This window comes from Anomalospiza imberbis, chromosome 19 (assembly GCF_031753505.1).
Source record: "Anomalospiza imberbis isolate Cuckoo-Finch-1a 21T00152 chromosome 19, ASM3175350v1, whole genome shotgun sequence".
NCBI classification, from domain to species: Eukaryota; Metazoa; Chordata; class Aves; order Passeriformes; family Viduidae; genus Anomalospiza; species Anomalospiza imberbis.
Genome location: NC_089699.1, coordinates 5,108,636 through 5,123,276, shown reverse-complemented (window position 1 = coordinate 5,123,276; position 14,641 = coordinate 5,108,636). Strand labels below are relative to the sequence as shown.

The following is a 14,641-nucleotide window of genomic DNA, read 5'->3' as shown; positions in this document are numbered from 1 at the left end:
GGCACTGTAGGGAACAGCAGATCGAAATCTTGGGCTGGGCAGGTTAGAGAGCAGGAAACACCATGGCAGACACAGCCCAGCAATGGGGAGAGGAGCTGCTCCCAAATCAAACAGGTCGAGGGCTCAGGACATGCAGCTGCTAACCCCAAGTGCAGCAGAGGAAGCCATTTGAACTGGAGCTGCTCCAGGCAATTGGCCTTTTGCCCTCTCAAAACCTGGGATCCCAATAAAACCCTGTCACGGTTGGGTCCCCAGCTGGGTGGTGTTTGCAGCTGCTGGTGACCAATATGGGATTTATCAGCGTGGAATCAGCCGTGACCTGTTTATTCCTCGGCTGATAAACTCAATAAGCTGCATGTGTTTGGTGGAATCCTCCATGTGTGTTCTGCTCATTGGGCCAGACCCTGGCCAAGCAAGTGGGTGCTGGGTCAAATATCCACCGAGTTTGATAGATCTCTCCTGTGACAGGGAGGTCACAAGTGTGCTTTAAAATCCGTGTGAGATCAGTGTGCCCTGCAGTGGGAACTGTCTGCATTGCTCTTAATGCATCTTGAAGGTGGAAATTGTGGGCTTTTGGCTTACTTTATGACTCAAGAAATGTGAATCAGCTAATTAACTAATGAAAAACAGAAATTTTGCATGGCATTTTAAGATGAAAAGTGTTGCAAATACTTGTGCATTTCCTGCTAATTCAATGATAGCATTGCTGCATGTGAATGAGCCATTGGGGGCACCTTTGAACTCTTCTGTTCACAGATTTTGGGCATTCATCTGCTCCTTAGCTGGGCAAATCCTGGTGGCTTCAGTAAGGGACAGGGTTTGCTTGAGAAAGTTAATTTAGGTGCTTGGTGAATACACACCTGAACAGGCAGATTTTGTTTTCATATGTCACAAACAACTTGTCTTGGTTTCTATAAATTATTGGCTCTTTATTTAATTTTGGATAAATTAAATGATTAACTAAATGTATTGGATTTTGGTGTTTGGGGGTTATTCTCTTTTTTAATTGGAGTTTTCCAATAAGGGCGAGTCTCGCTGGTTCACCCAGAAGAGCTTTGCCTGTACTGATAGAATCCCAGCTGGAAGGGAGGCAGGTTCTGGGATGTGGTGGTGCAGAGCAGCAGGAGCTTTGGGGAGATGGGGCCGGGAGTGCTCTTCAGGCTCTTGGTGCTGCATGTTACCAGATCCTGCTCACACCCTGATGTATTTTGTGCAAAGTAGAAAGAACTGTGTAAATGAGTGCTTCGAGTGACTCTATGAGACATTTTGAATTTTATGCTGCAGCTGGAGAAACTTATCCTTAATTGAAGCTGTGGGCAAGTGTATGTCATTTTTGATTTAACATTTTCCCTCACCCCTCCACCCCCACCCCAACCAAAATCCTTCGTGGAGTCAGATTGTTGCTGTAGCTTTGTGAACCCCTCTCTTCTAATGTTTAATCAAGTGCTGAAAAGAGACATTTAAAGACTATTTAAAATGTGGAAAAATTGCTTCCCAATATTTTTGACAGAGAGAGACTGAGAACACACAGCATTGAATCATCAGGAAAATTGAAGATTTCCCCTGAGCAACATTGGGATTTTACAGCAGAGGACTTGAAAGACCTTGGAGAAATTGGACGAGGCGCTTATGGTTCTGTCAACAAAATGGTCCACAAACCAAGTGGGCAAATTATGGCAGTTAAAGTAGGTGATGCCCATCCTTACATTTGTACTTTAGTCCGTTGGGATGCAGTGTGATGGAGAATTAAGGTTCTTCCATCTAGCACCCATCTCCTGCTCTGTTCTATTTATTTCTGGTGTAAAGGCTGCTGTTTGCTGAAAATACAGTGTATAATGGGCATGTTTTCAGGTGGTTTGTGAAGTTCTCATAATTGCTGTGCCCTTTTCAAAATGTCTATCAGGAGCCTGCTGTTCTGAGGGGATCACACGTCTCTGGAGACTGATGATGGGGCACGGGCCTTTCACCTCTGGGTCACTGGTTCAGGTACAGCCTAGGCTGGTGGTAGGCACAACTTGACATCTCATAGCTTCTTGGTGTCTTTTGTGAAATAAGGTAATGGCTTAAAATTAGCTGTTTATGTCAGCATGTGCCGTGATGTGGCCTCGCCAGGAGGAGCTGGAATGGAGTGGATGTCCTCTAGGGAGTGTTATGCTCTTGCTGATGTATGATGGAGTGTCTGCTTTGTGCTCACCATGTCAGACTGTCCTGGAGGTGGAAGGTGTAGCAGGTTTCTTGACTGTCCATTTTCTACTTCATGCTACCCCAAAACTCACCTTAGAACCAGGAACAGCCTCCTCTCCCAGCGGGGCAATAATTGCCTGTCTTGCCACAGCAGTGCTGCTCACTTGGCATCTTTGAGGAGCTGCTTGTCCATGGAGGTGGGCAGCAGCTGTTCTCTGTCTCTCTGGTCCTTTCCTTTGCTCACTGCAGGTCGCTAATGACATCTGTCTTTAACTCTGTCGATGATATCAACTGTAAGTGCTCTTATGGCTCCCAGGAGAAAGCAGGAGTGATCTGTGTTACTGTCTTTTCCAACTCTCTGTCTTCTTTGGAATACTCCCTGATCCAATCGGGAAACATTTGCCCCTGCTGGTCTCACATGCCAAGCAGACATATCTCAGCCCCAGCTCCAGCTGCTCTGAATGTAATTCCTACCTGTCTCTAGTGTGTCAGGTTACTGGAGTAACCCTCATTCTTTATCTTCTCCAGTAAATACTGATTTCCTCACACTGGGGGGATCACTGGTTAGGTCTCTTGAGTGTTTCTGGTCACTATGCAGTGCTGTTTCAAGCTGGGTTTAAATCCCTGAGAGTCTCCAGTGGAGTTAGAGGTTGCCTGTAGCTAAAGGCTGGTTTCTTACAGTTGCCTTTGGTAGAACTCATGGGTGTAGTTTGCAGGTGACAGGTTGAAAAACGTTGGTGTAGTGAAATGATTCCTGGACACCTCCATCTTCTCAGACTCAGGGTGTGTGACCTGGGTAGCTGTAGTTTTGCTGAGGGTGTGGAGGGGCACACCCCCAGAGCTGAGTGGCTGTTTCCTGGAGCTCTGCTGTGGCTACAGCCGTGCGGAGAAGGACTTTGTTGGATTGCCTCGTGTCATGGAGAAGATGTGTCTGCTGGCACAGGCTTCTCTTGTCCCACACTGTTTGCACAAGGGCTTTTCAGCACCCTAGGTGAATCTTGTCACTGTTGAGGGCCCGTGGTGCAGGTACAGCCATGTGGGAGGCAGAAGGCAGCAGTTCTGTGTCCTTGAAGCACATGGCTGGAGATGGCATGGTGCAGCGTGTTGAGCTGGCTTCTCCCAAGGGATGAGATGTGTCCTGAGCCTGGGGGTTCTGGGCTTGGGGCTTGGCAAGTGACTGTTCCGTTTGTCCCAGTGGGGAGAAAACACAAAATTGAGCAAAGGAAGACCTGTGGGTGGAACAGTCAGTGAGGCCTCCAAGGCAGCAGCAGCAATTCCTCAGACTTGGATGGTGCAGTTCTTTGAGATGAAGTTTCAGGATGGGACTAGTGACTAGTTCATCCCACACTCCTCAGATTTTCCTTTCTCAGCCTCCTGATGCTTTTGAGGCAGCCATGGCTGTGCATTAATCTTCTGCTCCTCCTCTGTCGTAATCTCTGTCTGTGTTGGGGACTGTTCCCCTCCTGCTCTCTCTTTCTCTCAAGCTTTGTGGTCTCTTCACTGTGGAACTGTTTCCTTCAGCCTTCAGCAATAAAGCTCTTCTGTAAGAGAAGTTTGAGTAGGGAAACTGTGCTTTGTGAAAGGGTGTCACTTTAGTGAGGTCTTGCCTGTGATCTCCGTGGCACCTGCAGCTCTGTGGTGTGGCACCGTGCTGGGGGCAGGTGACAAGTGAGAACAGGATCCCCTTACAGCTGGATGGTGGAGCCAGTGTCCGGTTATTTGGTTGAGCTGCTGTCACTCCTGTGCTTCCCCAAGAGCAGCAGCAGTGCAGCAGGCCAAGCATCCTTGGAAGGACATTCAGCACAAGGAAACAGCTTTATGGAAGCGGCAAGCCAAAAGTTGGCTGTTCTGTACTGCTCGTTAGATGCAGAGAAAGTTGGTACAGGGGCCTGTCCCAGCTGCTCCTCCATCCTTCTCTGCCACTCCCCAGATTTCCACTACTGCTGCTGCAAATTCCCAGTGCAGTCAGGAAATTCCTGCCCCACCTCTGGAAGGGCTGTGTCCTGCTTGCAGCTACCATGAGCAGGCTTGTCACCTCATTCTACCACAGGGAGATTCAAATCCTTGTTGTTCTGCAAGTGTGCAGCTTGAAACATTGCTCCTTTGGAGTCTTCCTCTGGCTGAAGGCAGCTCCTGCTGTGCCAGGCCAGCTGGGCACCTCTGGTCGCTCATCCTGCTCCCCTCAGAGGGTGTGGCTGCCAGAGCATATCTTCAGATCCTGTTCCCAGCTCCTTTCTCTTGCTTTTTGTAGTCTGTCCTGCTTTTGCCCAAGGAACAGTTTCTTGAAGCTTCCCAAGCTTTCCCCTGCTTGGGAAAGTTCAGTGTTACAGGGCACACAGCCTCCTGGGCCCCCAGCACAGCCTTTTTTTTTGCTGCACATCCAGTTTTTCTTACTACTGAAGGAAAACAATTCCTTAGGGCTGAAATATCACCAAAATCTGCAGGTGGAGACACTGTTTTCTTTCATTTTTCCCTGTAACTCATTTTGGACTGTCAGCCCGTGGGTCCTGGCGGATGCAATCCTGGTACCTTTAATGAATCTCCTGGCATGGGCAGGGCTGCCAGGCCCTGGGTGAGTCAGGCTTTTAATCTGTGCTCCAGAGTCAGTAGAAGAGGAGGAAAATGAGCCTGAAATGAGCCTCGTGTTGCTGGCTAAAACTACTGCATCAAAGCTTCAGCTGGTGGAGCATGGCTGGGATGATGAGCTCTTGTCCTGCTCCTCCCTCTCCTTTAGCTTTGGTCATTCTCTGTGAATACTCATTTCAATGCCAGAACTATTCTGTTCCTCTGTGGGAACAGGCTGGAGGCTGGAGTGGGCTGCAGGAGCAGGGACCTGGTCCTCCTGTTGCTGCCACCTGCAATTGTTTGTGCACCCCTGATGCTTTCTGCATAGAGAGCTATTTCCTAGAGCTGTCAGGAGGGGGAGAGTATGTAGGAAAGAGGGGGATTTATGTTCAAACTTTTCTCATTTTTTGCCTCTAGAAAATGTTGCATTATGTTCTCCTAATCTTCCAAATTTTTATTTCCAATTAAAAACCAATCCTTTCATTCTTTAGGTCACTTCCTTTCAGATCTTCCTGCAGATGCACCTTTTTACTCTGGGTCAACTGCCATCACAGTCTTCCTGTCACTGAAAATACCCTTTTCATTTTCTTAAGGATTTTTTGGGCATATTAGGTCAAGACCTTTCCAGGTGGGAAAGAGAGCATTCCAGTTTTGTCCAGTGCCAGATCTGGCTATGCAAACCAATAAATGTAAGGCCACTTTGTATGCTGAATCCTCACCTTGTCAGGCTTCTCTTCCTGGCTCCTCGTTTTCCTGGGAGAAATCTCTTTTCCTGGCTGGTGTGTGTGTCTGCTGCACCAGCTCTTTGTGATCTTGCTTCCAGTTCTACTCAATATCCTTTGATTTTGCTTCTGGTTTCTTGTTTGTGTTAGTCTGGTTTTTCCCAGCCTGTGGCAGTCTGGGAAAGTGACTTGTGACCATTGTCCTGGGCTTCGCACTGTGCAGAGAGCCCTGGTTCCTCCTCAGGATCTGCTCCAGTGCTGTCCTGTTTTTGTCTGAGAGGCTCCACAGTAGGTGCAATTTTCCAGCCCTTTTTGTATTTGCCCTCTAGCATCACCACATGGTGTTGTCCCAGCTGCTGCAGGGACTCTTGTTCTGTGCCTCTTGTTCCGTGAGGGTACCACAAATTAGAGGCACAGAGAGAAGCCCCATTTATTTGGAGGAAGTGTTTTCTTGGGAAACTCACCCAGCTGCTGGGGGTTGTAATTTCTGGCTTGAGGTTTCCTTCTGGTCCTGGTGATAGTTCACACAAAAAGGATGCTTTAAAAGATCCTTGGAATATGAATTTAAAAAAAAATAGCCCAAACTGGAATGAAAGCTGGGGAGCATTCTTCCAGTTAGAGCAGGATGCTCTGCTTTGCACTGAAATGCTGTGTATGGTGGGTTTTATTAGCCAGGGTACTTCACAGTGCCTCTGGAAGGCTGGGAAAGCTCCTTGTTTGAAAAGTTCATACAATAAATAGGAACATACGTAAAATAGTCAACCTTTGATGTGTTGGGTGGCTCCTGTGCAGGTCAGGAGCCTGAACACAGCAGTGGTATTCCTGGCAGTGATGTCTGAGCCTCAGGCTCAGGCAGGAGATCTTCACCTGCTCCTCACCTCTTCTGTCCTGCAGCAGGGAACACTTCAGACATCTGAAGTTCACCATCAGCAGCTTCTCCCAGTTTTGTTTCAACCAGTTCAGCTGGCTGAGAAATACATCACCAAGAGACGAGTGGAGTGGTTTGTGCTTTGGTTGACCTTCAAGCTTCTTGTCATGGCCCCATGGAAGCATCTTGTACTTCTTTTTAATTGAATTATTTTTCTGTCAGGAATGGTTACAGCTAGACGAGTAACCCAGCTGGGGGAGAGGGTGGTTTTGCCACAGTGTTCAATTTTCCTCCACCTCAAAATAAAGTGATTTTCATCTGTAGGCCAGAATTTTCTGTGTCTTCCAATATCCTCAGCCTGGCTGACTTAGGCCCACTGCAGTATTGCCTAGTCAAGCCTCCAGTTACAGTCAGTATCCTCTACAGTCAGTGTTTTCTCTTTAGTTTAACAGTATATGTGATATGCTCTACTTGTTCTCTGAACTTTTCCTAAGGAAATCAGAAGCATTTTCAAGATCAATTGGGTAATTGGAAGTGTCAAACCCATGGGCCCATAAAAGATCCCTGTTCTTCCTGGGGAAGCCAGCGGGCCATGGAGCTGTTTCTTGTTCTGAGCAGTGTCTCTTGTACATCATTATGGTAGTCAGGGCTTGTTCTCTCATCCACAGCTTCAAACCAGAAGTTCCTGTCTGACTTTCTCAGGTTTCTCAATGACAGTCTCACAGCTTAAGGAGGTTGCTAAGTTTCAAATGCCTCTGAGAGCAGAATTTTGACTTTTATTTATACCTCCATGATTCCTCCATCCTTTCCTGGATGTCTAATATCCCATCAGAATGATTCATTAGTATATTTAGCTACATCCAGGGGCAAATTTCTCTGTCCTTTCCATGTCCATATGACTTCCAAAGAGAAGTCTCGGGGTTTTATTGCCAAACCACCATTGTAATTCTTCACACAATTGAGTGACACCTTCAGAATTTTCTGTTTCAGTCATTTGTTTAGGTCTGCTGGCTGAAAGCTGGGGAAACCAGTGTTCCCAGTCCTGCTGGTAGGACAGCTGGGGAGGGAGTGGATGAGTAAGAGCTGAAAAGGAACGGTGAGAGAGTTAGGGCCTCACCACAGGAGGTGGGAAGCTAGTTGTGATCTATTTCAGTCAGCATTAAACGTGTTTCAGATGGGGAGATAGATACTCCCATCCTCAGCAGTGACTGGGCAAACCCTCTTTTTGCTGCCTGTTTGTTGTCCCAAATCCCTGCCATCCCATGGAAGGACCACATCTCCCATGGCACTGCCAGACACTGCTGTGCTCAGCTTTCTGCTGAGGACACAGGTGAGCCCCATGCTCAGGGCAGTTCTGGATTGTCTCACAGCTCAAGGAGTTGAGTTTCAGTTTGGTGTTTACAGCTTTTTTACATATATTTTTTTTACTTTTTCCTTTTCTTTTTTTTTTTTTTTTTTAGATTTTTTCTCAACCAGTCACTTCACACTGCACCTGAATCTTTCTGTGTGCATATTGGACTGGATGATATCTCTTCTGTTTTGGGTCAAGTTTCTGGAATCTGCCTGGTTTTAGGTTTCAGGGTGGCATAATCCACAGCACAGACTGTGCTTTTGCTGTTGATGCTACTCAGAGCATGGCTTCTTCTTCCTGGTGTTGGAAAGCTTTGTCCTAACCTGTGTTTGAATAAAAAGGGCTGGAGAATTTTCTCCTAAGAGGATTTGATACAGTTTAAATTACAGGAGGCCAACAAAGAATTGTTAAAAAGGAGACTCCATAAGCTTCTACTGCAAATCCCCCTTTTTCTATCTATGGCTTATTTGGCCGTGGGGTCACTTAGCAATGACTTATCAGTGACTGCCTGCAGGAAGGTGACTGGGCTGAGATCTGTAAAGCCTGAAGTGAAGTCAGCCCCTGTCCATCCCTGTCTGAAATGCTGCCTTCAAGCAGCTGCCTCACCTTGTGTCTTCCTTCCCTGCCATGTCCCATGTTCTTGGGGAGTGTGTCTGTGGGAGCTGCTGCAGTGCTTTGCACCATGCCTTGGGTTTAGGAAGCAGGCTCACGTGCTATTTGGGTACTGACTGCTGTTGACTTTCCTCTCTTCCCTGTTCTGCAGCTGAACTGGGAGTCCTGGGCTGCAGCAGGCTCCCTGGCACACTGCAGCTAAGCAGAGCCACCTTGTCCAGCCTGGGCTGACCCTGTCTGTGTGCTGTACTGCATGCTGCTCCTCAGAGCTCTCCCTTTCTCTTGACTTTGCCAGTCTCCAGCGCGGTTGTATGAGATCTCCCAATCTCGTATCTTGGCATTCCTTTCGCTCTCTGAAGCAGTATTTGCTGTAGTGTCCATGTTGGCTTCTCAAGCTGTCCTCTGCCCTGTAGCTGACGCACTGTCTGTGCCCTGGGAGCTCTGCCAGCCCTTTCTTGCTGGGGAGCTCGTGTTTGAGAAGAGGAGTGTTTGGGTTCAGTGTTGTTCTGGAGTGCCATTAAAATCACCTCCACCATAAAGTGTGTATTTCACATGGTTTGCAGTGTTGGAGAAGTAACAGCAGAGGAGGGATGTCGGAAGTGGGAGGAGATGCTTTCAGGAGAAGAGGCGGACTTTGAGCAGGATGCTGTGGGGTTGCCTGTGACAGGATTGTGCAGGTGCAAGGGGAATGCAGAGCAGGGCTGGGACAACTCTCAGAGACCAGGAAAGAGGCTTTTTGGAGAGAGACATGGAGTGGGCACAGAAGGAGAACACAAGTTACAATATGGAGAAAAGCTCCTTCTGGTTCCTCACCAGAGGTGACCTTTTCAGTGTGGGTCATGTCTCAGTGAGAGGCTGAACTATTGGTCGTAGGTCTCACCGTGGTGGCTTTGGCATCCATCACCTGTGGAGGTCAGAGCAGTGGCATTTCCATTTCACACAGTGCTGCTGGTGTGTCACTTGGAGAGAGACATTCACTCTGCTCGGCCTCCAGCCTCTTGGTGGAGGTTGCAGAGCTTTGAACGGTGAGGGCACAAGAGCAGAAACAGCCAGTGGCTGGCTGAGCTTGTGTGACACAAACCTGAACCAGTGACCTGGAGGTGAAGCGTTTTAGTTCCGTTCCTGGCCCGTTGAGCTGCTTCTTGCTCTGTTGGTGGCACAGAACTCCACCTGCTCAGCACATCACAGGTATTATGGACTGTGGGTGCTGGATAAGTCTCCTGACAGGTCCCCAAGAACTCTAGCATTCACAGGGTGGGAAAAGTGCAATATAAACATATTATTACTGGTCTAGACCAAACTAGAGGTGCTAGAACATTAAGAGCAAGTGGTTAAATATCAAAATACCAGGATGCACTACAGGTAAGGAGAATTACAGGGTTAATACTGTCCTTGTTTTGTATGGGTCTTTACAAAATAAGTCCTAAAGTACATAAGGGTGCACTGTTTCACATGTGGTGCTATATAAATGGCCAGCCTTGAAAGTACCTTCACTCACCTGGCCTGGGCTGGCTGATCTGTGTGGTCCTGATGCCACCAGCAGTTGCCCATGGGGCCATGGTATTGGTGAAATGGGTGCTAGTATCTTGCAGATTTTTTCCACAAGCTTGAATAATTTTTCTTTCATGGATAGCCATGTAGTTTTTGTCCCTGAGGATGGTCCTGGCTACCTCTGTTGCTTTGGACTTCTTGCCAGATATTTTTTCTTGTTTTTTTTAAATGGTTTTTCAACATGAGTCACAGCTTCAGGATCACGATTTCCTCACTTGTGATTCAGAGAATGTATTAATTAGTGCAAGATGTTAAACAGATCTGTAAAATCACATGAAAAACTGTATGGTCATCTCCATCGCCATCCTTCATTTAACCAGTTTCATGTTTGAAACAGTTTTCTGTTTTCAAATGTGCATTGTTCTTTCAAGCCCAAATGAAACTTTTTATAATATACAGTGTACAGTGTGTGTATACATATATATCTCTATATACACATGGGGTATGTAGCTATATAAACTATCTTTTATACTGTTTTGGTGTTCCCTCAGCCAGTACTAGGTAAAGGATTGTTAGTTTTATGAGAAGAGCTCACAGGACTGCTGCCCATCATTAACATTACCAGAGAAATGTGTTCCCTGGGTTATGTGGCAGTCCCTTCTCCCCAGCCATGGTGGAGGCTGTGGAAGGAGCCTTTCTTTTTTTTTTTTTTTTTTTTTTTTTACTTTTGTGCTTAGAAATTTAAAACATAATGTTCCTTGGTTAAATTTCAAACCAGTCTTCAAGCCCCTTCCAGCATGGCTAAGAACTGTGTGGGAATTTGTTTTGAAATGAAAGCCTGGATGTGGTGTTTTGCTGTAGTTTTCAATGAAATTTCAGCTCTTTAATTTCTTCCTGGCATTTAATCTGAAAGTGTTGATGCTTATGTGAGGACTGAGGGCTTTATAATCTGATTAAACAGCTTTAGAAGTGTTCAGTTACATTTCTTATTTGAGAGCACTGCTTGATTCTCTAGAGTGCTTTTGAACACGCTTGGGTTTGGGGTCCTGGTCACTTGTCTCCACCAGCAGGGCTGAGGGTGCAGTAATGGCATGGAAGTGACGAAGTCTCTGCCACTCTTCCTCTTTCAGAGAATTCGGTCGACAGTGGATGAAAAGGAGCAGAAGCAGCTTCTGATGGACCTTGATGTAGTGATGAGAAGCAGCGACTGCCCGTATATTGTTCAGTTTTATGGCGCGCTCTTCAGAGAGGTGGGCACCCCAAACTTGCTTCACCTGTAGCAGAGTTTGGGTTTTACCTTGTTTTTTTTTTTTCCCTTTGTAATTTCAAACTCGTGCTAAGGAGGAGAAAATTGATTGAAGTTAGGTTTCTTGGTTCTCCATTTTTACTCAAAGGTGTTTAGCCAGGAGACCCAGGTGTCTGGGCACTTCTGAGCAAGCATTTGGTCTCTTTGCAACAGAAGTTTTGGAGAAGATGAATGTTGAAATCTGACTGCTGCTTCTCCTTCCTCCTGTATCTCCTCTGCAGGCTTGGATTATCCCTGCTCCTGTAATTGTTCTTTTGTTGAAACTGCCACAGTGTAGGGGGACAGATGTGGAGCCCCTGCCTGTTTTCCATTACTTCAGCACAAATCCAGTACCTCTACTCAAGGGAAGGAGGAAAATAGAGACCTAAGGTCTGCAGGTGGTCTTTAGGGACTCTCAGGCATAGCAGCCTGTGCAGAATCTTGTGGGGTTTTACTGGAAAACATTTGGAGGGAGGTCAGTGTTTTAGATAAAACCCAAAACTGTGTCTGAATATTTAATTCCTGTTTCTAGAGAGCCTGCCTCTGTCATTTTGCCAGGTCACTCCTCTGGCTTTAAATCTCATTCTCTAAAATAAGCATAATAGTCCTTCCTTTTCCCATGCTCTGCTTTTTCTGATCTTTTTGAACACAAAGCCATTTTGGGCCAGCAGGCATTGTCCATGTTCAGACAGTACAAGCTCTTACCATGTGTGGAGCCTCAGCTTGGCTGGAAATTTCCAGCTTTGCTGAGATAAAGGTGACACGGCTGTCAGCTGCTGTGAGGAAAGGTCTGTGGACAAAACAGCGTCTTACCAGATGCTGTATAGCAACATGCTCAGAGCTGTGCAAGCCTCTCAGCTCCTTTCAGCTCTGGACACATCCCAGGGTGTAAATGCATGTAAATATATATTGTGTATAGTGTGTGTGTGTGTGTATATATATATATATACATATATATATATATATAATATATCATTAATAATATAATAATTAGATAAATTATATATAAACTATATAAAATTATATATAATTGTAGTATTATATAAATATATAAAATACATGTAAATGTATATGTAAATACATAAACAATATAAAAACTTACCTTAATCAGCACCCAGATGTCTGCTTGGCTGCATTCTTTGTCATGTCCAAAAATCTCATCATGCTGCAGCCAGGCAGGGCTCCCAGGGCTCCTTGCAAGCTCTGTCTGGGAAAGGTTTCACTGGCATTGCTCTGGTTGGAGTGAAATCTGCTTTTCCCCCTTCAACATAAGTGGTGTTTGCTTCAGAGATGAAAGCAGCCCTCTCCTTGGTCCCTCACTGCCTAGGGATGCCCCAAGTCATGTTCCTCAGGGGTACACAGGGTGAGCTGGGTGCTTCCATAAAGTTTTCTGTCTTGTCGTATTAATTACTTGTTCCAATATTAAGTAGAGTCTTAATCTTCTAAAGGTAGCAAAGTATGACACCAGAGAAGCACAGAAAGGGAAAAAAGGAATTTCACGAGGATGTTTGGATCTGTCTGACCCCCCAGTCTGCTTATCAGATCTGTTCTCAAATACCTGTGAAAGATCCAGGTCGCTGCTGCACCATCCCCTGAGGTGTAAGAGCTCATGGGACATTGGTAAAGACCAAAACTCTCTCAGGAAATCTGCAACAAACAATATAAAACAAAGCTCTTCGATCCAGCATTTCAAGGTGAAAAGTAAGGACATCCTTTTGGGATTCCTTGCCCTGAGCTGAGATTCAGGTTCTCTGGCTATGAATGGAGCAACCAATGAGAAATCTTCTTTGCCTGCTCCTAAAAGGTGAAAGAGTCCATGTGAGCCTCTTTACCGGAGTTTAACAGGCTGAATAGGCAGCTTGTGCAGTCACAGGCTTGGCAGGATCCAGGCGGCTCCAGGAGGAGCAGCAGGGCAGCTGGCACAAAGGGAAGGCAGGCAGCCTTCCACAACAGGCAGTGTTTGATGTGAGAGGCAGAGCTAAGCTCTGGGATCCTGACAGTTTGGGAATACTAAAGCAAATTGGATAAAATTATGCAAGGTCTTACTTCGTAGCCAGACAAGTGTCCCAGCTTGCAGTCAGGGAAGTAGCTGTGAACACAAGCTCCTGTGGCAGCCTCTGCGAATACCAGCAGTTTGATTTGGAAAGGCAGAAAATACTACACAGAAATTCCTGTAGTTGTATTTTCTCTTGCTTCCACATTTTGTGATAGGGAGTGTCTTCTCTGGGTCCTGCTTGTCCCTCAGCAGGCAGCACCTGAACCTTTATCACTTGCTGCCCGTTGTTCAGTCAGGAGGGACATTTCTGTCAGTGTATGTCTGTGCATGTGATGGAATGTGGAACAGTTGATTGCCAGGTACAGGACTTTGCTTCAGCTTTTGGCACCCATTAAATGAGATTAAATTGCCTGGTCAATGAAACAACAACAAAGTTGAAAAAGTAAAAGACAGTGTTTCAGTCTATGCATGGAATCAGGGGCTTCAGTGCACCATGGCCAGGACTTTTGGGCTGCAGGCACGTTACCAGCTCATGTCCAATTTTTCATCCACCACGATGTCCCAGCCCTTCTCCTCCAGGCTGCTCTAAATCCAGTCATCATTATACTGGTGAGTGCCGTGACCCAGGTGCAGGATCTGACACTCACTGAACTTTGTGGGGTTCCCACTGGCCCCAGGAGAGCAGCTGGTTTTTCCATACTGCACTCAGGAGAGCCCAGAGTCCTGCTGGTGCACACAGAGCTGTCCACATCAGCCATCAGAGATCTGACTGAAGAGGGTCTGGCTACTCATGCTCACGTGTTTCCGCTCAAGGCTCTATTTGCTAGATGGGGGAAGGAAAAAAAAATTAAAAATTGGTTGACAGGGATTCTGCAAGCATTTCACTTGAGTCTCTCCTTGTGAGAAAAGAGCTGTGGGCTGAGCCCACAGTGCTGCACTGGGACCCCCAAGACTTTGGCCCTGAGCATGGCTGGTTTAAGAGGTTTTTAGGTCTGAGAAAAAAAAAATGGTCTTACTTTCTTGCCTGTCTGCTACAAGCTTTACAAATGCTCTGGTTTGAAACAGCACCTGTAAAGCTGGGAATGTTTGGGTAGTTACCATGACCACACTAGTGGCTCTTCAAAGTACCTGTTCTGATTGTGTTTCTCTTTAAGAGGGGAAGAGGAAAGAAGCCTCATTTGACTTGGAATCTCAGGAGTGACTCCTACACAGTGCAAGTGTAGCTGAGCCAAGTTTAAACCAATAAGTTCAATACTTGATAAAATTATTCAGTGAAAAATTAATTGCAAGATGCAGAACATGCCTAGGAAGCTGGGTAAATCAGCCCATGGGGAGCTTTTGCTGGCAGGAGAGAAGAGCTGGGATGGATGTGTTGGTAGCACAGTGCTGGGCTGGTGTGAATTGCTGGCACAGTTGTTTGCTGTTGATGCACCTGCTGTTTTTATGGAAATCCTTGACTGTGCTGCCATCCCTCAGCCCATCTGTCCCCATTGTCAGGCCCTGGTCTGTAGGAAAAGTGTCCTGTGTGCCCTGTAAAAACATGGTGGGGGTGACATTTGTCAGTCTC

At 46.4% G+C, this 14,641-nt stretch overlaps 1 protein-coding gene across 2 annotated transcripts in view; it reads left to right on the top strand.

The window, feature by feature from the left end:
* MAP2K4 (mitogen-activated protein kinase kinase 4) overlaps positions 1-14,641 on the top strand; it is a 59,575-nt gene that overhangs the window by 33,281 nt on the left and 11,653 nt on the right. For both annotated transcript variants that reach the window (XM_068209306.1, XM_068209307.1), the window contains 2 exons: positions 1,511-1,685; positions 10,924-11,043. In XM_068209306.1, the coding sequence (XP_068065407.1) occupies positions 1,511-1,685; positions 10,924-11,043 (295 nt within the window). The remainder of the gene's footprint in view (positions 1-1,510; positions 1,686-10,923; positions 11,044-14,641) is intronic.